The following is a 22,991-nucleotide window of genomic DNA, read 5'->3' as shown; positions in this document are numbered from 1 at the left end:
GGAGTGAGGGTAGGTGGTCATCTCCAAAGCTCCCAAGCCCAGGCTCAGACACTTACACCTTGCTTCTGCCTGGGCTGTCTCTGCTGTCTACTGCTCTCCACCCTACTCTACCACCCCCCCGGGGGGTGGGGCACCACTACGGACAGCCTCAGCCAGGGCCCCTGCTCTCCTAAGCCCAGCAAAGGGAGGCACCCAGCAAGATGCAAAGTGTGTGGCCAGGGGCCTCCTCAGGCTTTTTCCTCTGTTGGTGCCAGCCAGGTAGTAATCCATCTCCCTTCCCCTGGCCCCTCAGCGGCTCTGTTGCAACCCTGGGGTGCTGCAGTTTTCATAACCTTGCTCTTCTTTATTAAACCCCCCTCCATTACTCTGTGCAAAGACCCTTACTGAAACACACACTAAACACGCAGTCTGTTCCCTGCCCCACCTCTGGTGCTGGAGATGGAACCCAGGGCATTTCCAGTAGTAGGCAAGTATGTGCTCCACCACTGAGCTACACAAACCAGCCCTGTATTCTTTTTTTTTTTTTTTTCTCTTTTTTTCTTTTTTTTTTTTGGCACACAGGGGATTGAACTCAGGGGCACTGGACCACTGAGCTATATCCCCAGCCCTATTTTTTTGTATTTTTTTTAGAGGCAGGGTCTCATTGAGTTGATTAGCACCTTGCCCTTGCTCAGGCTGGCTTTGAACTCGTGATTCTCCTGCCTCAACCTTCCAAGCTTCTGGGATAACAGGCAGGTGCTACCACGCCTGGCCAGCCCTCTATTCTTATATTAACCCATTTGGTCCCATCATACCAATGCAGAATATCTATAAAAATTAAATATAGTATACAATAACAATACAATTACATTATACTGTAATAATTAAAATATATTAATTAAGGTCAATCAAATAATGATATACATAGGCTCTAGATTATTATTTCCAACCTATTTTAATACACCTGCATCAATTTCACTGAAATATTCACAGAATTGAAAACTTGGGACTTAATGGGTTAAATGATCATTGGTCTTAGATTTAATGAGATCTGAAAGGTACAGTGCTTAACCCATATTGGGTTAGAACCCTGACCATGCCTCTTAATAAATACGAGACCTTGGATAAAATATGTAACCTCTGAGCTTCAATTTTCTAGTCTAAATAATAGGTATAATAAAATAATGTGCTTCAGAGTAGACAATGAGAATTAAACCAGTAGTGTAGTGGTACACAGCCAGTGCTCCATAAATGCAGCTGCTATGATTGTCACAGCAGTCTCTCCCATGGCTTGGACAAGGCACCAGCCTTCTTTCCCACCTGCCTCTTGTCCCAGCTACCTACCGCAGGCTGGTGCATAGCTCCTTGAGGCAGGGGAAGGTGTGGATGGTGCGCCTACGTTCCCGCTTCTCCCGGCGCACGCGCAGCTGCTCCAGGTCGCGCAGCTGTTCTACCTGGGCCTGCAGCTCCTCCACCTGGGCCTGCAGGCGCTCAATGGTCTCTGTCAATCTGGCATGGGGTGGACACATACATAGGAAAAGTTTTAAAGGGATGGGGTGGCCCTCACTGCAGCCCTGGATCCCTGCAGATGGAGGGGCATGGGGTTGGGCACTGACAGGTCACTTTGAACCTTGCTCCTTGGTGCTGAGGTCAGATGGGGAACTGTCTGCATCCCAGAGGAGACACCCTTTCTCACACCTCCCAGGCCAAGCTGATTAGTCTGAGCTACCATAGTTCCTTGTACAGGGTTCTGTCACTTATCATCCTACTCTGCAGTATGATATTTACACATCTGCCTTCCCCCTCAGCTGAGGACTCGAAGAGGCAAGACAGTGTACCTCACAACCTGTATACCCCGCCATGGTATCCCCAGAGTCTAAAACCCAGCCTGGTGCCTACTTGATGCTTAAAGAAGGGTTGCAGGCCAAATGTTAAACCACGAAAGATGGACGCAGACAAACTCACTACCATCTGGGGCTCCTTGGCCTGGGCCTCTAGCCGCACCAGCCCCTGTGCCCTCGTGCTCCCAGCCCTGGGCCTCTCCCTCGCCCGCAGCCTCAGCCCAGCCCTCACCCATGGATCTTCTGCTGGGCGGCCTTACTATCCAGCACCAGCCTCTGGTTGGTCAGCTCCAGGTCCCGGGCTGTCAGGTCCAGCTGCTCATACACTTTGGCGTGCTGCTCGTTCACGTGCCGCAGTGTGTCCAGCTGCTTGGTCAGGTACTAGGGGAGAGGGGGAAGTTGGAGCTGACTTTTAGAGCGGGGCAGGGGGAAGTGTCTGTCTTTGCATTCCTCCCAATCCTAGGTACAGTTTTGTTTGGAGGTATTTGTCTTCAGTTGAGTAGGGATAGAGTCAGTGGAGCAACGGAGCTGCGTGGAATCGTTGTGCAGGTTGTGAACTGCCCAAGGCTGTTGGACCAAGGCTGTGTCTGTTAAGAGGGTCCCTTTGGCAAAGTTGCACAAAGACATACCCTTGATGGTGGAGGAAAGCATGTCCAGGGCCCGAGGCCCCTTACCTCGATCTCCTGCACTTGCTCCTCGTTGGTGGAGTACATCTGCTGCAGGGACTCCTCCAGTTCCTTGTTCCTCTCCAGCAGGGTCTTCCCCAGCTCTGCGGCCAGGTGCAAGTCTGGGGAGGTGGAGGGCGGGGAACACAGGAGTATGAGAGAGGGCCGCCATTCCCCTTCTCTCACTCATTCTGGGCTGGGTCCCAGGACTCCAAGGCCACCACAACACAGACTGCCCTAAGGGAGTCTCATGGAGGTCAGGAGCTAAGTCTTGCATTGCTGCCACTTACATCTTAAATGTCCTTTCCTCAGACATACCCTGTGTCGTCCTTCAAGTCTGTGCTTAGTCACCTTCTGTGGGGGAGGGGTCTTTCTGCAAACATGTGATTTCAAGTCACAGCCTCCCTTGCCCCACAATCTCTCCTCCACTTAATTTTTCTCTTTAGCATCATCTAACTTACCAAACAAGATGCTCATTGATCTAGTTCATTTCTGCTACTGATTGTGAACTCATGAGACAGGAATTTTTAAAATCTATTTTGTTGACTATCTCCAGACAACATCTGGTACAGAGCAAGTGCACAACAAATCTTTTTCAAAAGAACGAGTAATTGAAATATGCTAAGTGCATTTCTTTTCCTTTTTTTTTTTTTTTTTTTTTTTTTTGGTGCTGGGAATTTAAACCCAGGGGTGCTTTACCACTGAGTTACATCCTCAGGCCTTTTTCTTTTTTTTTTGTTTTGAGACAGGGTGTTGCTATGCTGTTAAGGTTCTTGCTAAATTGCTGAGACTGGCCTTGACTTGCAATCTTCCAGTCTCAACCTCTTGAGTAGGTGGGACTACAGGCATGCACCACCATGCCTGCACCAAATGCATAGATAAACATAGGGGCAAAGTGCCCTGGGACAACAGGTAAGAGAGCTTCACCGTTCCTGGAGATGGCAGGAGGCTCAGACAAATGGGCCACTTTCAGGTTTTTCTGTTTTGTTTGGTACTGGGGTTTGAATCCAGGGCCTTATGTATGCTAGGCAAGTCAGTTGGGTTTTGAAGGGTGAGTAGGAACTTCCTGAGATGCAGAGAGGACAGGCTACTGGATTTGGGTGAAGATTCAGAATTTCTTTTTTTCTTTTGGTACTGAGGATTGAACCCAGGGATGCTTAGCTACTGATCAACATCCTCAGCCCCCTTTTCACATTTTACTTAGAGACAGGGTCTCATTGAGTTGCTTATGGCCTTGCTAAGATTCGGAGGCTAGCTTTTAACTCATGATCCTCCTGCCTCAGCCTCCTGAGCCACTAGGATTATAGGTGTGCACCACCACACCTGGTGTAAGATTCAGAATTCTTTGGTCTAACTTTTTCATTTTATGGATGACAGGTAGGAGAGGGAAGAGTGACTTGCTCAAGGTCATGAGCTGATTTCAAGTGTCCTTACCCTAATTGCGTACCATGTGCTAGTGGCACATGCCCCTCTCTTAAACCTTTTCCTTTTTCTCTGGGCAGAAAAAATATCCTCTTTCCCCAGCAGCCCTGGTTCTTGAACCTTGCTGGTAGAAATAACCTCCCCTCTTCTTGCCCAGATAAATGAGCGCTATCAGAGAGGCTGGAGAAATTTGTCCTCTTTTTACAGGGATGTGTATAAGGTGAATAAAAGAAAGTGGCAGTTACAGAAATCCCTAAAAAATTTTCTTATGGGTCTGATATGTGTGAAGATACCTTGATATTTGGAGTGTATACCATCCTGTCCTCACAAATAAATATACTAAATATATTTATCATTTTCATTTCTAGAAAAAGACAGAAGGATGAAACTATTCTAAAATGGATTGCGGTAATAGATGCACAGATCTTTGAATAGACTAAAAGTCATTGAATTGTATGCTTTCAATGAGTGAATTGTATGGTGTATTATGCAATAAAGCTGTTTAAAAAAATTTTTTAGGCAGCTTAATCAGGAGACGGAGATTGATGGAAGAGAGTAAGTCATTAAAGAGGTCCTTAAAGCAAGCTCAGGTAATTTCAAATGACTGTTTTCTTTCTAAAATAGTTTCAGTGTTTTTCTTTCTTTTTTTTTTTCCCAATGTTTTTCCTAAGGCATGCTTGGTGCAATAAATAAATAAATGAATGAATGAATGAATGAATAACTAGAACAGTACAGAAAGGTAAAAAAACGGTGATTTAAAAAATTACCTGAAAATATACTTCATTTGAATGCTCTTAGATCTATACCTTGGAATATTACAAACAAATGGATGAGCCAAGATGGTTATGAAAGAAGAATGTCATTTGCTAGTAATTAAAATTACACTTTGTGTGCATGAGGTGGAAGGAGAAGAAGAATGGAGTGGGAGAAAAAAGAGAATGTACCAGATAAAAGTGCTCTCACCATCCTCCCAAACAGTTCTCTGTGCTTAAAATACGTATAGATACAGTTTTATGTAAACAGAGTCATATTTTTTTCTGTTCCTGCCTTTCTCATCTAACCATAGGGCAGGGGAGCTTTCCAAGTCAATATAGACCAACACGAGCATTTAAAGCAGATATGGAATATTTTATTGTATATATGCTCCTAAGCGGCTGTCCCTAAATAGTACTTATTGTTGGACCTTTAGGGTGTCTTCAATTTTTTCTCTATTTAAAGTGAAATGAGCCAGCTGTGGTGGTGCATGCCTGTAATCCCAGAAGCTTGGGAGGCTGAGGTAGGAGGATCACAAGTTCAAGGCCAGCCTTAGAGAGACCCTGTTTTGAAACAAAAAAAAATATTAAAGGTCTGGGCATGTGGCTCAGTGGTTAAATGTACCTGGGTTTAATCCCTGCTACCAAAACAAAAGAAAGAAGAAGAAAAGAAACGGGTTTCATATAAAACCTTTGTGCAAATCATTGCCTATTTCTTTAGGACACTTTCCTGGAAACAGAATTGCTGGGACAAAATGGAGGCCTTTTTGATTCATTCGGCCTAAAGCAGAAAGCTTTAGTCTTTTTTACATTACGATGTTTCTGAAAACAGTCCTCAATCTAGGCTGATGGCATAGATCTGGATCAAAATGCGTAAGGCAGCTCCCCTGGGGCCGAGATGGTGTGGTTTGGGGACTCAGCTCATTAATGCTTCCCTTCTTAGGCACAGTGATAGCTCTAGGGTCCCTAGAGGGTGGAGGGGCTTTTATTCCCTGCTGGCAGGTTTCCACTGAGCCCTGTGGTATGCAGTGGACAGGCCTGGCCTGGTGGCCTCCTCTTGGATAAGCCTGGAGAGCAGAAACTAGGGCTGGGAAGCTGAGAGCAGAGCCTGCGACTCACTTCCCACCAATCTGGGTTTGCCTGTGAAAGCCAGAGGGGCCCGACCAGCCAGTGGCCTGCATGAAAGGCCAAGCTGCCCTTCAGGAACAAGTCTGGAGGAGAGGTTTTGAAACAGCCAGAGTGGAGCCCCCATGGCAGGGCCTAAGCCTGGAGGAGGGCCCCACCTGAAGATGTCCTCTGGGAAGCAGAGAACAGCTGCTGCCCTAAAGCCAGGCTGCAATGGCATAGTCCAGAGAAAGAAAGCAGCTTTCCCTAAGAAAACAAAGCTAAATTATATAAATCATAGATAAGAGCATTTAGCCTTGAGCAATTAACTTACTTCTGAGGATGCCAAGAAGAGCTGGTTACCTAATATAAACTGGTAAGGGAACAAGAACACGTGCTGTAGTAATTGATAAACTGTAACTTGAGCCAAAGTCTGGAGGTGTTTACAAGGCATGAAGTTTGATGTAGTGATTGGAGAATTACTGCCTTGTGTTAAGTCATGTGCTTGGTAGGAGGTGGGATCCCAGCAAGACCGCCCCAAGGTGGGGTGACAGTTAATTTCTGAAATGGGATGGCAAGCATTCAGCTCACCCCTGCGTGGTAGCAAGTAATTCGGGTATAAATGCAATAGAATAGAAGGCCTTCCTCCTAAATGTCTCCCCGCTTGGAACCATCTAGCGGTCTGTGAACAGGCCATTGCTCTTAATACCAGCTCTGCATGGAGCTGCTGCAGCTGAACCAGAATACACAGCACCAGAAGGGGGGTGAAGAAGAAAGGCCATGTGCAGGTGAGCACCATGCTCCTCCCTCCAGGTGAGCTCTTACCACTGAGTGCTGGGGCACTGTTCCCTGTGTGGTGTGTACAGGGCAGTATGCACCACACTGGGGATAGCACAGATGGCCCTGCAAAGGCAGGGAATGTGACCTGGGCCACCTAGCAGTTCAAGAATAGGGAGGAAAGGAAACATAATGGAAGCTTTGGGAGTGGGAGAGGAGAATCTCAGACTGATTCAGGGAAACCGGATCGCAGTGCAAGCTAAGTGCTCAAAGCTGCCAGAGGGATCACAGGAGTCTGGAAGCTGCAGGGCAGGGACTGAGTGGAGCCAAGTGGTGGGAAAGGACACCAGCTTGCTGAGGACTGCTGTTGGCTCCAGGCTCGGGGGAGGGTGGCCTGAGAGCAGGAGACTGTGGGAGCTGGCTAAGCAGGATCTAGGAGCCCAGGGACCAACAGACTATCACAGCCAGATCAGCGGGCCACACTGGACCAAGCTGGGGAAGGTCCTGAGTTCGGGTTGACACCTCCCGACCAGAATCTGTTTTTTTCCTGGGGTCTCTTTCAGAGGACTTCAGTGGTTTTCTATGAGGCAATATCTGGAGGCCTGAGTGGGAATGGCTGGGGGTACCCAGGAGATTTTTTTGAAAAGAAACCTGGAAATTCTATGCTCCTTTTGGCTGTGTCAGGATGGGGCATGTCTGACTCCAGGACAGAGAGGTGGGAAAGGGAGAGGGAACGGGCACAGAGAAGAGGAGATGAAGGAAAAGGGTGTAGGCTCAGGGTGGAGGACACCTGGTATAACCCAGCATGATTGTGGGGTCCTGCTACAGCCCTCGGGGCACAAATGTCAGCAACTCAGGGTCCACAATATTGGAGTCTGGTCACCTTTAGGGCAAACAGGGTAGAGGAGGGGCATCCCTCCCCTTGCCATCTCAGATCCCTCCCCAGAGGCCAAAGACTCAAGGACAGGCTGGGCAGGAGAGGAGAGGGTCATTGCCTGTCTGAGACTTCAAATCTGTGACTCAGCAGCCATCTCTCAGCCTGGACAGAGATGTCCACAGGGCCTGCCATACTGGTCCAAGGTGGGGGAGGGAGGTGGGCAGAGAGAGCCTGTGCTTAATAATTAATGGCTTTTTCTATTTTTACAGGTGCTTGAGGCAGTGGGCAGAGGGAACACAGTGAATCTAAAGACCTCGCCTGTCCCAATCACTTCCTTCCACTGAGACAGAGAGCATCAAAGTCAAACAGGATCTCTGTGGTCACGCTGCTGGAGAGTGAAGTCAGGACTTGCCCTGGGGCATGGGAAACAGGCATGGAAGGAGAGGTGGCTGATGAGAAAACTATTCCCAGGCCACTGCAGGCCAACAGGGAGCAACTCGGAAGAAGAGTGTTCAGGAACTGGGAGTAGGGAAGGAGGAAAGGGCCCCGACCTCCATGTGGCTGCTCTTTGGCTGGCCACCCTGCTCCACATTCAGCTCTCTGTGTGCCCTTAGGGGGCAGGGAGGGGGCTATTGCCCCAGCAGCTGCACCCAGGACTTCCTCTGTCCCCCACCCCACTTGCCTGTCTTTTTACAAGCCTCCAAGCCTTGGTACTAGCATCCCTTCTCCCTAGAATGCCTTCCCCTTCCTTCCTTCACTTCCTGGCTCAAAGGAGCTTTGGCATAAACCTTTTTGAGTCTCTGCTCTCACTCTCTCTGGGCCAAGGGGTTACAGAACCCCTTGCACTGTGATGGTCAGTAATTTGATCCCACTGGTCTCCTCTGCTAGAGCGTGGGGTCCCCTAAGGGCAGAGACTATATCCCTAGGTTCAACATGGCACCTGGCCCATGGCAAATAGGCATCTTGTTTGGGGTGAAAGGCTCCAGTTTCTTCTGAGACTATCTCATTGCTGGTTCCCTTCATTCCTGGGCTCCAGCTCCCACTGAGGGTGCTGACCTAGCCACAAGCCAGCAGGGAGAGAAGCTGGGCCTGCAGTGCCCATCCCCCACCCAGCCCCAGAGCATAGCTGCTCAGCCCTGCTGGAATCTCAGTACCTCTCCCTTCCTCAGAAGCTGCACAACTCCCATCCCTACTCCCTAGCTCCTTCCTCCCACATCTGGGCTGGGCATGGTGCCAAACCTTGGTTAAGGGTGCAGGAACTTAACGATACTGCATTAGTATCAGCATCTGCCTTCCAGAGAGGCCATCTTCCCCAGAACTCCAGTTTCCAACCTTTCCTTCTAAGCCTGCTTCTTCCAGGAAGTCATCCCATAATGCTGTACTACCTATTTTCTTAGTTACAAGTAGGCCTCCTCCACTCACCAAGAATACTGAGAGGGTCAGGGCTGTGATTGTTGCCAGCTCCTAGGATGGTGTCTGGCATTTAAGTGAGACCCATAGGTGTTTGTGCCTAGGATGGGGAAGAAGGGCATCACAGTCAGTGTAGGCCATCTCACTGTGAGGCCGAGGCTGGAGTCCAGGGTACTGAGCACGGCAGGGTATATAGCCCAGAGCCTGCCATCCCACATGGTCCGCTGAGAACCTGATTAGCCCATAGTCTAAGCATAAGGACAACACTTCATCTGCCTGTGAATCTTGGCAGCGTAGGAAGTGGGTCAGGCCCAGGACACAAAGCTTCTAGGACTTGGGTGGATGCTTCCTTTCCAGGCAAAGCAGGAGCGCAAGTACCCTGGGGATGGAGACCAGGGTGTGATGGCACACATTGCACGGCTTGTGTCCATATCATTTAGGCATGCCTGTGGCTATGGGAAGGTCATTTCTCCCTGGACATACTTCCTGGCCCCCTCCAGATCTCATCACTCGAGAATGAGGCACCTTGGGGGAGGACGGCATGGATTTGACTCCACTCCAGCAAGCCTTGGCCCTGACCCTCTCAGGCCTCCTCCTTCCTGTCCCAACAGCCCTGCTCCTCCCTCCTCACAGTGATGTCACTTTGGCCACCTCATCACCGGCTCCTAACCCCCTTCCAGTGGCCCCCTCTGTCCTTAGATGAGAGGCTGGTGGATGTGGCTCTCCTTATTCAGGCTCTAACTTGGCACTGGGAATTACCTAAACGTCCCCCTCCAAACTCTGAGCCATTGGGAGAGGCCCCAGGGAAAGGAAGTGTTGGGAGACTCCTTCCTCATGAAGGCAGATAGAAGACTCTTCTTTCCCCTTCTCCACCGGCATGGTCCCTGACCATCCCCTCCCTGGGTAAAAGGGAAGCGAGTTGGGGAAACTTTCTGGGAGTCTCAGAGTTCAGATATCCTGGAGGGACAGGTGCTGCTAGATTTGGAATGAGATGACTCGCCTCTACATACAGCACCCTCCGAGCAAAACATACCATTAGCTCCCTCCCACCTTCCAAAGACCTTCAGCCAGTACCCAGGCCTCTAACAACACCAGGGGCATCTGGGCAGTTGCTGCCCGCAAGATGAGGTGGGCGAGCTGGATGATGGATGCTCAGTCGGCTGGAGAAATAGGAAGACCGCCTCCATCCCCTTTTGCTGCTCTATCAGGCGACCAGTCTGGGTCTCTCGGGCAGCGCCCCTCTTTCCACGTCCCCATTCTCCAGACGCATCACTGCTCAGAGTAGGGCTCACTAGGTCCAGCCCAGCCCTTCTTGGGGTGATGCCACCCGACAATGGAGTAACGGACCCCCGCTTCCCAGCCCGCCGCGCTCACCCTGCTCCAGATCCTGCTGGTCGTACCAGGGCTCCTCTTCCTCTGCGAAGTCCTCCATCCTGGTGGCTCTCCGCATGGCCCCGCCGGCGGCGGTGGGCGGGCGCTGCGGTGGCGCGGCTCAGGGCCGGGACGCGGGGTCCGGGACAATGCAGCGGAGGCGGGACGAGCCTCCCGCGTCGTGGACTCGGGCTGCAGCGCCCCCGCCCGCGCCGCGCCCCCTAGCCATCGGCTGTGAGCCGGGAGCCCACGCGGGGCCTGGAGCACCGCCGCGGTCCCGCCCGACCCGGGTCCCGCGGAGCCCCGGGGCGCCGGGCTGCTGCGGCACAAAGGGTGGAGGGGTGGAGACGACGGCGGGGATGGCGGCAGGGAGGGCCCGGGGCCGCCCTCAGGTCTGGGGCGCTAGGAGCGTGCGGGTGTCGCAGCGGGCACCCGGTGTTCGGCTCTGGCTGGAGCTGTCCCCGGCCCGCCCGGCAACACTCGGAGCCGCGGCTGCATCTTGGCCCTGCAGCTTCCCGAGCTGCCAGCTCCGTGGGGCGGTGCCTGCCGCCGTTGGCCAATCAGGAGGCGTATGCAAAGCTAGAGGCGGGGCCAAGGGTGGGACCTTCCTTGTGTCCCGGCCTGGGAGTTGCTGGATCAACCCCCTTCCTCCTTCCCTCCATGTCCGACTTCTTCAGTTCACTGCTCTCTGGAATTATTTTGTTTACCTGTTGTTGTCTCTTCTAGATCTCCTGGAAACAAGGATCTTGTTTACTGCGGGTCCTCAGCGCGTAGAACCGGCGGGCCCATTGATATCTTCCATGGACATTCTTTGAATAGTGTTAATTTACAATTACCTTTAAGAACTTGAGTGCTTAAAAGACCAAAGCCAAAAACTGAAGGCTGGGAGTGACAAATTTTGAGGATGTGTTACTTGCATTCTGTGCTTTTCTCTTTAAGTTTCTATCTCCCTTCCTGCGGACCCATACCTATATCCGATTACGATAAAGCCACAATGTTTCACCTATCCAAGCATTCTTTCCTTTAAAGGAATTTTCAAACTCAAACATCCATGTAATCCATTTTTATTGCGGCCCAGCATGGGCTAGCATTGTTGAGGCACTGAGTTTCTCCAACTCAGAATTTATGTTGCAAAATATCCAGCAAAGGATTTGTGTCCAAAATAGATGAACATTTCAAATCCTTAGGAGAAAACCGTGAAAGACATCGGCTCATTGGCAGAAACTTCCAAAACTGGGCCAAAATAAACCTTTATAAGTTGATGTGTTCATCAGTTTTCCTTATTTCTTTTTGTTGTTGTTGTTGTTTTATTTATTTTATTATATTTTTTTTTGGACCAGGTATTGACCCAGGGGCACTTAACCATTGAGATATATACCAGCCCATTTTACTTTTTATTTTGAGACAGGGTTTCCTAAGTTACTCATTAAGTTGCTAAGGCTGGCTTTGAACTTGTGATCCTCCTACCTCAGCTTCCTGAGCTGCTGGGTTTACAGCAGTTCGCCACCATGCTTAGCCCTTTTTTGTTTTATTTTATAGTATTTCTATCTTGTTTTCAGTATGTGAACACTGGGATGTTTTACCACTGTGTTTTATCCCTGGCCCTTTTTAATTTTGAGACAAGGTCTCACTAAGTTGCCCAGGCTGGCCTTGAACTTGTGATCCTCCTGCCTCAGCCTCTCAAATCACTAGGTAGAAGTCAGCTTTCCAGCATTATGACAAAATAACCTGAGATAAATAAGCTTATAAGGAGAAAAGTTTTCTTTTGGCTCCTAGTTTCAGTTCATGGTTTCCTTTGAGCCTATGGTGAGGCAGTAGATCATGGTGGAAGTACACAGCAGAGAAAACTGCTGCCCTCATGGCTGTCAGGATGCAGAGACAGGAAGGCCTAAGGCCTAACAGCCCCTTCACTGGAAGGGCACACCTCCAATGAACTTCCTTCCACCAGGCCCCACCTCTCCCAATAGCACCACAGGATGGTGACCCATCTTTAGCACATGGGCCTTTGGGGACACTTCCAAACCACAGAAGTATTTAGTGACAGAAAGCTAAGTAACTCACACTACCCACCCACAGTGGCAAAATATCATATGTGTGTGTGCGTGTGTGTATTTAAATAAAATACTAGTGCTGACAAGAATATTGAGCAACTGAAACTCTCTCAGGCTGCTGGTGGTATCCCGGAATGACCACCTTAGAATATTTTTGATAATATCCATGAAAGCAGAAAGAAGATATTGCAGGTTGGATGCCCCAGAAACTGATCTGAGATGGAGATGAGCATGCAGGAGTGCTCTCCGGGGAACGGGAGGAAGCAGGGTTGGGCAGAGGGAGAAGCTGGGTTGGGATGTAGTCTCAACAGAAGTCTCCCCTGATCCCTGAAGAACTCTGAATCTGGGGTGACCCTTTAAAAATATTACAAGTGGCAATGGAAAAGGAGCCTTCACACCCCCCTACTGCATGACCCCCCAGTCATCAAGTGGATGCAGGGTAACTCTGGGAAGCATATGTGCCCCTGACCAAAGGAGTCCTTTTCAGCTGGGGCACATACCCAGAGAGGATTGGCAGCTCAGAGTGGTCAGCTAGCAGCCCTTCCAGCAGCTGGGGAATAGGTCCTGAAGCTGTGATGCAGAAGGCATCACCGTGTTCACTGTATATGCAAGTTCTATAATGCAGCAATTCTATTCCTATATATGTGCAACAGAAATATGCTCTTATGTTAGCATGTAGAAGAAATGTATAGGAATGTTCCTAGCAGCATTATGCATATTAGTGCACACTGGAAATACCCATATAGCTATCAGCAATTGATGAGTAAAATGTGGTATATTCATGGAATGAAATGGAATATTATATGGTACAACTCACATGTTGGGCAAAGATGCCAGGAACAAATACCTACCTGCATTCATTTCCTGTTGCTCTGTAAGAAGCTGCCTCAACTATGGTGGCTTGAAACATATATTTTCTTATGTTTTCATAGAATAGAAGGCTGACATGGATCCCACTGGCTCAGGTCAAAGTGTGGGCAGAGCTGTGTGCCTTTAAGCTCCAAGGGGGAATCTGTTTCTTTGCCTTTTCTAGCTTCTAGAAGCCACCAACCTTCTTTGACTATTGCCCTTCCACCATCTTTAAAGACAGCAACAAACAGGTGGAATCCTTTTCATGTTGCATTGCTTGGACCTCTTTTGCCACCCTCTTATAAAGACCTTTGTAATGATATTGAAAGACCTATAGGTCCTGAAAAACTCAAGGACCTATCTCAAAGTCCTTAATTTAATCACATCTGCAAAGTTCCTTATGCTGGGCAAGGTAACACATTCAGAGATTCTGGGGATGAGGATGTAGACCTCTTTGGGGATCATGGTTCTGCCTATCACAATTGTGTTGGTTGCTTTTCATTGCAGTGACAAAATTCTTGAACTGGGTGTGGTGGCACATGCCTTTAATCCCAGCAGCTCAGGCTCCCGGAGGCTGAGGCAAGAGGATTGCAAGTCCAAATCCAGTGTTGGCAACTTAGTGAGTGAGGCCCTAAGAAACTTAGTAAGACCCTGTCTCAAAATAAAATTGTCTCAAAGTAAAATATACAAAGGGCTGGGGATGTGGCTCAGTGGTTAAGCACTCCTGGGTTCAATCCCCATACCCCCCGAAAATTGAGAAAAACAACTTAAAGGAGAAAAGCTTTTTTTTTTTCTGGTGGGGGGCTCAGGGGTTCAGTCAGCAGTCTCCATTATTTGGGGGCCTTTGGCAAGGCAGAGCATCATGAGAGAAAAGGGAGAAAAGCAGAGAAGAAAGGTTTTGGGACAAACTATGGTCCCCAAGGGCATGCGCCTAATACCCACTACCCACTCCCTTCAACTAAGTCCACTTCCTACATTTTCCACTACCTTCCAATCGTCTATTCAATTATGAATCCATTAATGGATTCATTCACTGGTAAGGTCAGGCCCTCATGATCCAGTCACTTCCCAAGAGCCCCACCTCTGAACATAGCTGCACTGGGGACTATGCCTTCAACACTGAGCCTCTGGGGGGACATTCCAGGCCCAAACCATAACAACAATCCTATTTGATACAATTTATATAAAGCACAAAACTCATTAGGAGGGTGTTTGTCCCCAGGAAGACATGGAAAATTCCAAGGAGTTGGGAGTGCTTTTTACATTATTTTTTAATTTGAAAATGTTTTTTTATCACAATAAAATATACATGGCATAAAATGTACCATCTTAACTTGGTAAGCGTGCAGCTCAGTGGTATAAAATACATTGCTGCCATCCATCTCCTGGATTCTTTTCAGCTTGTAAAACTGAAACTGCTCCATTAAACACTAACTCCCTATTTGGGAGTGTTTTGTTTCGTGACCTGGAGATGGTTGCACAAGTGTGCTCACTTGGTGAAAATTCATCCACCTGTACTCTTTAAGACGTGTGCACTTTTCTGAATATATCCTATACAACCAAATAGTTTGCTCAAGAAGAAAAAAAAATTCTATAAGTGAGACACAGGCAGTACCTGACCTCATGTAACCTCCATTCTCGTGGGGAGACAGACCATCCATAAGTGTCCGTAAGTGATTACAACCTGCAACATTATGTGCCAGGAAGGAAATTAATGGGGCTCTGGGGGAGAGAATTTGGGGGTGGTGTTGTAGTCAGCTTTTGCATCAGTGTGATCAAAATACCTGACAAGAACAACTTGGAGGGGGGAAGTTTATTTGGGGCTCATGGTTTCAAAGGTCTCAGTCTACAGACTGCCATTTTTCTGGACCGACGCAAGATGAGGAGGCACCTCATGGGGAAGAACCCAGTAGAGGAAAGCCACTCAGCTTGAGGTTGGCACGAGGCGGAGGGTGAGTGGCAGGGAGAAGGGGCCAAAGGGAAGATGAACACTTCCAGGGCAAGCCCCTAGTGACCAACCTCCTCCAGTCATGCCCCACCTGCCATCCTGTCTGTCCAGGTTATAGCTCTCACAATCCAATCATTTCACCTCTGAACATTTCTGCCTCAACAGGAGATTTGGGGGGACACCTCATATCCAAACCACAACAGATGGCTTCTAACCAGTATTCCAGAGAGGCCTCTCTTAGAAGGTGACATCTAAGTTGATACACAAAGGATGGGATGGCACCAGCTATGCCAAGCTCTGGGGGGAGAATGTCCCGGGCACAGGCAACCACAGGTCAAAGGCCCTGGGGCAGGAAAAAGCTTAACATCCAATAGGCAAGGGGAAAAGCCAGTGTGGCTGGACTGGAGGGGGTAGAGGAGGGATGAGCTAGGAGTTAGGGTCATGGGGAGGAGTCAGGATGGATTATTTATTTATTTATGTGGTATGGAGGACAGAACCCAGGGCCTCACATATGCTAGGCAAGCACTCTACCAATGAACCTTAACCCCAGCCCAAGGATTTTTTTTCCTAAGTGAAAACCAATAAAAGGCCCCTGATTTTCATTTGTAAAGTATCATTCTGGTAGTTTTGGAGTCTGGAATTGCTAGGAAGCAAGAAAATAAGCTTGTAATAATCTAGAAGGGAGAAAATGGTGAGATGGGCAAGGCTGTGTCATAGATGTGGAGAGACATAAGAAATATTTGGGGTAGCACTGATAAGATGTGCAGACAGATTGAATTACAAATTAAATTGCAATTCAATCAAAGCATCAGAGCGACATCTTAGATTTCTATCTCCAGTCACTGGCGATGGTGATGCCATTATCAAGATGGGGACAAAATGAGTCTAAGGGATAAGCAGATTGAGGGACTGAGTTCCAGAAGGATCTGGTCAGGACCTCAAGCTCACTAAGTATTCACAGATTCAGCTTCTGCCCTGCCCCCAGTTGTCCAGCTGTCTGTCATTTTCTTCACTCTGAAGCTCTGTGGGAAGGAACTCACGGGAGCCAGGACTACCTTAGGGAGCTTCAGAAGTCCCCAGAGGCAAGCAAGGGCAGACCAGCAAAGGGCTGAGGCCAGGCCTGGGAGAGCTGCCTCAGTTTACCCAGCCTGGGCACTAAGGATGCTAGCAAGGTCTCCCTCTTGCTGAAGCAGTTAAAGGCAGTCTCCTAGCACGAAGATTCACCTCCAACCCCTGGAGCTAAGGATGCTTTCAGGGACCCACTTAGGTAACCCCGCGCTTGAAAACCATCCAGCTCCTGGGTCATCTCTCAGCCTTTAGCTTTGCCTACACAGGTCAAGCCCTCAGCATAATTAACCCAAACATACTCTTTCTGTAGCCACCCTCCTCCTGTCCCAGCCACAGGCAGGGATGGACAGGCAGTCAACAGGGACTGAGGATGTGCTGGGATCTGTTTTTCCAGAGCTCAAACTGCTGGTGCAAATTTGGATTCTCAGTGTTGGGTCCCATGAGGTTGGGCCAGGGGTGGGTGTAGGGCTGAAGCTGGATGACCAACTGACCCAGGTGGTGGAGCCTCCCAGTCCCCCTCTGCAGGGCACGAGAGTGAAAGTCTGAGTGACCCTGTAGTTGTGGACTGGCTGGGGCTGGGGGGTGCCTGCTATGTGCCAGGCCTGTGCAGGCCCTTTGATCTGGCTCAGCAGAATGCCTGGCCCTTGGTGGGGTGGGGCCACTCCCTGTGTTTTGGGGCGCACAGAACATTCTAAACTATTCCATGAGAAGGGACAGCAGACCTGCCTTCCAAGAAGAAAATTCCTTAGCCTCCGGGAGCTATCAGCCAACAAGCCCTGGGATCCATTTCAGGCTTTTCTCTGTCAGTCAAAGCTGAGTAGAGGGCAGTGCCCAGGGGTGGGACATAATAGACCACCTGACCTTGGTAATCCTGGATGGATTCGATGACCTCCCAAGGTTTGGACAGTATGATTCCCCACGGGTCTGCTTGACATCCCCTACCGGGAAGCCAAGGGCGCTTCCCGGCGCCCACCAGAGCCATTCAGAGACCTGGAGATGCAAGCCCAGATCCTGGCTTTGGAGCTGGGTGCAGACTCCGAACCCAAACCCGAACCTGGAGCTCACAGATGCTGCGGAGACGGAGACGGAGACGCCCTGCCCGCGAGCGCCACTTTGGCGTGGGTTGGGCTGGAACACTGATGCCATAGCGGCGGCACAGACGCCTCTGCCCACCTCCTGGCCTCGATCCTCCACCTCCGCGCCCAGCCAGGCTCAGCCGCCGGAAATGACGCCGAGCTCGCGGGCAGCGCTGACGTTGGCGGGTCCCTGCCGCTCGCGGTCACCCCAGCCGCTCTGGGGGAGGGGACGGCCGTCCAGCCTGTGCATGTGAGCCCTCAGGTGGTCAGCGGACCCCACGCGCTGTGCATCTTGGGTTGTGGTCAAAGGATCAAGTGATACCAGCAATCCTTCCTCGGGTCCCCACGTTCCTGCGGTTCCTGCGGTCAGCACTTCCCTGCCTATGTGTCCAGTGAATGTCCCGCGCTGAGTGCACAGTGCACTGAATGATTTTGCTGGCCCCATCTGTCCCTTTCACCAGTCTGAGGTCAGCGCCTGGCGGGGTAAGGCGCTCAATATAGCCGAGTGAGTGAGGTCATCTGGTGTCCCTTTCCTCTCCCTGCCACACCATCTGAGTTGGTCCCAGACAACTGTCTGCTCTGAAAGAGAAAGTATTGCAGATTCTCACAGTCCTTGTGGGCAGGAAGTGCCTCCATATGTTTACCTCAAATCCTTGGTGCTTAACCCCTCTAGGCCTATCTAGGATACTTTTGCCCAAAGCGTCCATTCTTCCTCCTTTATACCTCCTCAGGACTGTTGGAGGATTGCAAGAGTAAAGCAAGCCAAAGGCACAGGAGAGTACCAGGGCCCAGCCAGCAAACAGCACTATCCAGTGTTTGCTGTTAGGATGGAGACACACACACACACACACACACACACACACACACACTTGTGTGCCGTGTGTATGTGTATGTTTACTTTCCTGGCTGGGGGGCAGGTGAAGTCCCAGGCCTGGGGCATCCAGAGGAGAGATTTGTGGGGAGGCCCCGGACCCATTTGCCCACTGTAACTGCTTGGGCTCCCACTGCATCTTGCACAGTAGCATCTCTTCTCCTAGCCCCACTGCCTGTGGCAGGTCTCCCTCCCAGGGAGCAAGGACTGCCTGAGCACAGAGACTCTGGCTGGCACACAGCAGGTGCCCGATGAATGAACAAACATGATCTCAAACCAGTTGCAGAACCAAATTCCTTGGCCTCCTTCTTCACCCCCTATCCCCCTGTGATCACATTCCACAGTTCCCCTTTTCCCTTTGTCCCCGGGCCAGATCAACCTGCCCCACCTGAAAAGCTAGTGCGAAATCTGAAAGATGAATTCTGGAAACAGTTGGCCCAAATATGTCACTCCTACCACTGAGGCAAATGGTTACCAAAGTAGCGCCACCCAAGCCAGAAACCCAGGAGTTTCCTCCATTCTTCTATCCAATAAATACTTGCAGTGTGCTGACATGGCCCTAAGAGTTGGGGATACAGAGAACAAGCAGGCTCAGTCCTTGTTTATGCAAAGCTTGAATTTCAGTAGGAGAGATAGACATAAAACAAATAAGGATGAAAAAAATATTGAAATGGTGGTAAATATTTTAGGAAACACACTGGGGGCTGATTAGCTAGGATTGGAAAATCTCTCAGGGAAGGAGACTTTTAAGACAAGGCCCTGAAGGATAAGAGGGAGACAGCTCTATGAAGAGTGGGAGGAGGGATGTCCCAGGCCAAAGGAACAATGTGTACAAAGCCCAGGGAGGAAGAGCGGAGAGAGCAGCGCTTAAACTGGAGAAACTGGGTGGAACCCAGGGGCTGATGGGGGTAGGAACAGGGCAGCTCAAACCCTGCCCAGCCTGAGGGGGGCCCTGCCAAGGTTGTTTCACGAAAGGGTAAAGAGTTTTTTCAGTGGGGGTGAGGAAGGTGTTGTGAGATGCATTTTCAAAGTCTGAGGGTTGTTGTACTGGAAACAGATGTGAGAGGCCCACTGTAGAGAGAGGCAACTGGGCCCTGGCAAAGGTGGGGGCAGTGGAGATGGAGGCAGAAAGATAGGATATATATTTGGGGGACAACATTATCAGGACTTACCAGTGGACTGATGTAGGGGTGAGGAGAGGAGAAGAGACACTAAAGGGGACTTGTGCACCTGGGAGATGCCATTTTTTTCTGGGAGGAGAAGACTTGGAGCCAAGGATCAGAATCAAGGAGGGTGAGGTTAAGGGGAAGGAGTATGGAGAACAGAATCACCCACAATGTGGAGTTTTAAATGTGATGCCAAATTCTTTGATCTTCTTTCCAAAGAGAGGGGGCTTCCCTTAAATCTGTGGGTTTGAGACTATTCTAACCAATAGAGTATGGCAGAAGGGACTTGGGATGTTGCTCCCCAGGCTAGGTACTAACAAGCCACACAGCTTCCCTCTTGTTCTCTGGGAGCAGCCTCTTTTCATATGCATTTTTTTTTTTTTTTTTTTTTTTTTGCACCAGGGATTGAACCCAGGGGCACTTATCCACTGAGCCACACCATCAGCCCTTGTTTATTTATATTTTATTTAGAGACAGAGTCTCATTGAGTTGCTCAGAGCCTCACTAAGTTGCTGAGGCTGCCTTTGAACCTCCTGCCTCAGCCTCCTGAGCCACTGGGATTACAGACGCGCACCACTGTGCCCCACCTATGTATCCTGGAGATGCCCCCTCTTAGAAGTCACTTGTTGGTGCTTTGTCTTCAGACTCAGCTGAGCCCAGCCTTTGGGATTTTGCAGTGTAGGCATCAGAAACAAGAGTGAAGAGCCTTCAAATGACTCCAGCTCCTTAAGCCCCGCCCCAGTCACCCTAGTCTTCCCAGCCCAGACTCCAGACACATGGAACAGTCACCAGCCCATCTCAGCAGGATCCCTGTCTGAATTACTAACACAAAGAATGCAAAAACATAAGAAAATGGTTATTGTTTTATAGCAAGTTTGGAGGGGAGGTTGCTTATACCGCAGTTGTACCTAGAACACACATCAGAGGAACCACTAATTTCCAGGGTTCCTTTTGCTTTTTCTTTTCTATCCTCATTATTGCTTTGGTTCAGCCCTTATCAACTCTTACTTCCACTTGTGTTCTCTGTCTTCCATCACTTTGTCCCTCCTGCCCTAGCTAGGATGGCTCACTAAGACCCAATGAGGGGCTGGGGATGTGGCTCAAGAGGTAGCGCGCTCGCCTGGTATGCGTGCGGCCCGGGTTCGATCCTCAGCACCACATACAAACAAAGATGTTGTGACCGCCTATAACTAAAAAATAAATATTAAAATTCTCTCTCTCTCTCTCTCTCTCTCTCTCTCTTTAAAAAAAAATTAAAAATATCTCTTGACTCTCCACTTTCAGTTTAAAAAAAAAAAAAAAGACCCAATGAGGACATATTTCTCCACTTCAAAGGCTTTTTATTGCTCATAGAATAAAATTCAAGCTTCTTATCAGGTTGTGTGTAGGCTCAAACTTTCACTAGTCAAAAGCTCTACATTTGGGCCAGGTATCCCTGCTCTCTGGGAGGGCCAGGCTTGCTACACTTTGGGCCTTCCTTCCACTCGCTCTACGAACTGGATGCTGGCCCTTGCCCATTTGCCCTTGGACATCTCTTCCCATTTCCTGCACTTGTCTCCATGCCCCACAGACTGAGCTTTTATGGGGTACATCAGTGGGCTCCCTTGCCCTCTTGCTTTCTGTGGGTTCACCTGATGGGCAGGAAATTGGAGGCAGGAGAGGGGTGGAGGTGGGGTATCTATTGCACATCTCCCCCCCTTCCAGGCCCTGAGACACCACCGCTCCTGTGGCAGGCTCGCTCCCTCTCTCTTTGAATTCTGGATATCACTCAATCCCTTGTCCCCTCCAGCATGTGAATGGTTGAGGCAGATCACCACTTCTAGCCCCAGAGTATGTCCCAGGGCATGACCTTTTGAGTAACTCTTTGATTACTCTGTCCGAATGTTCCATCCATGTCCAGCTGGGACCCTGACAGAAAAATTCCATCATCCTCCATGCCTCAGCCCCGCCTCCCCAATCTGTCTAGTCTTTCTTTACCAGCTTCCACCAGGGCCCTGGTCAGATGTCCAATCTTAACCGCAAAACTCTAGTTTTTACTGTTGCCTGGTGCATCTTGGCAGTAGGAGCTTACCTTTGTGTTTAGACCCCAGTATCTTGAATGGTACTCGGCACTTTGCAGGTGCTGAGTAAAAATGCTTGTTGGATGATGGTTGGACTCAGAAAAAGGGCTCCAGGGAGGGCCACGGGAGCCACAGGCCAGAAAGCTTTCCTTTGAAGCGGGGTATAATGGGAGGGTGCGATGTGGTTTCAGTATGGAGAAATCATTGCAAGAACCTTCTTGGGGGCTGGGGTTGTAGCTCAGTGGTAGCGCGCTTGCCTACCACGTGTGAGGCCCTGGGTTCAATCTCAGCACTGCATGTAAATAAATAAAATAAGGGTCCATTGACAACTTAAAAAAAAGAACTTCTGGGGAATCCTCAAATCCATAAGGGATAGGTAATTTCTTTAAATGTTCAAAAGCTCTGTTTTATTTCCTCCTAATATTTTCATGCATAAAACTAGACTTTTTTTTCTATTTACTATACACTCTTGGTTCTTTTTCTTTCATTTAAAAAATCAACTTTCTCAGGGCTGGGATTGTGTCTCAGTGGTAAGCGCTTGCCTAGCACGGGCGGGACCCGGGTTCCATCCTCAGCACCACATAAAAATAAAAAAAAATGCATTGTGTTGTGTCCATCTCCACCAACAAATAAATATTTTAAAAAATCAACCTTCTCGAGGTCCAGTTTATGTACAGTAAAATTTACCTTTTTGGGGCATTTAGTTACAGGAACGTTGACAACTCTGTACAGGCATGGGACCACCGCAGTACGGCGTTTCCTCATTCCCTGTCTCAGTCCCCGCATTCCACTCCCAGCCTATGGCAACTACAGTTCTCTTTTGTGTGGCCCCCGTTTCTCCTTTTCCAGAATGTCGTGTAAATGATAATGTTGTACATTTTACTTTATGCCTAGCTACATTCACTTAGCACAAAGCTTTTGAGATCTAGGCACACTGTTGCTGTGTCGGTGGTTCCTTTTCATTGCTGAGTACTAGTCCCATTATGAATGAACTAATTGATTTATTCACCAGTTGATGGGAAATTGGTAGTTTCCAGTTTGTGGTAATTATGAATGAAATTGCAGCAGCATCTGCCTATAGTTTTTTAAAAATATTTTTTAGTGTTGATGGACCTTTATTTTATTCATTTATTTATATGTGGTGCTGAGAATTGAACCCAGTGCCTCACACATGTGAGGCAAGCGCTCTACCACTGAGCCACAACCCCAGCCCCTGCCTATAGATTTTTAAGTAGATCTATGTCTTCATTTTTCCTGGGTAAATACCTAAGTGGCATTATTGATTTTTTTTTTTTAAGTACTGGGGATTGAACCCAGGGATGTTTTACCTCTGTGTTACATTCCCTGTCCTTTTTTTATATTTTATTTTGAGACAGGGTCTTTGTAATTTGCCAAGGGCTTCACTAAGTTGCTGAGGCTGGCCTCCAATTTGTGATCTTCCTTCCTCAGCCTCCTGCTTCACTGGGATTACAGGCATGCAGCATCACACTCAACTGTTGAGTTGCATAATAATATATATTTAACTTTTTAAGAAACCACCAGACTATTTTCCAAAGAAGTATTTCCATTTTGCATTCCCACCAGCAATGTATGAGAGAGTTCCAGTTGCTCCTCATCCCTGTCAGCATTTGATATTGTCAGTGTCCTTTTAAGTCATTCCATTCAGTAATGTAGCATTATCTTATTATGGTTTCTATTTGCATA

General features: G+C 48.9%; 1 protein-coding gene across 2 annotated transcripts in view; it reads right to left on the bottom strand.

The window, feature by feature from the left end:
• The window catches only part of CDR2L (cerebellar degeneration related protein 2 like), a 30,524-nt gene that overhangs the window by 2,590 nt on the left and 4,943 nt on the right, over positions 1-22,991 (bottom strand). The window contains exons 1-4 of one of the 2 annotated variants that reach the window (XM_081272351.1): positions 10,202-10,413; positions 2,495-2,607; positions 2,053-2,201; positions 1,324-1,488 (exon numbers count right to left, since the gene is read on the bottom strand). In XM_081272351.1, coding sequence (XP_081128477.1) covers positions 1,324-1,488; positions 2,053-2,201; positions 2,495-2,607; positions 10,202-10,277 — 503 coding nt within the window. In that variant the 5' untranslated portion in view covers positions 10,278-10,413. Of the gene's footprint in view, positions 1-1,323; positions 1,489-2,052; positions 2,202-2,494; positions 2,608-10,201; positions 10,414-22,991 lie in introns of those variants that run through there. The other variant, XM_081272352.1, reaches the window with a different exon arrangement.

Source organism: Spermophilus citellus, assembly GCF_964194105.1.
Source record: "Spermophilus citellus genome assembly, chromosome: 17".
NCBI lineage: Eukaryota > Metazoa > Chordata > Mammalia > Rodentia > Sciuridae > Spermophilus > Spermophilus citellus.
Note: the sequence above shows the minus strand (reverse complement) of the source record. Positions and strands in the feature narration are given on the sequence as shown.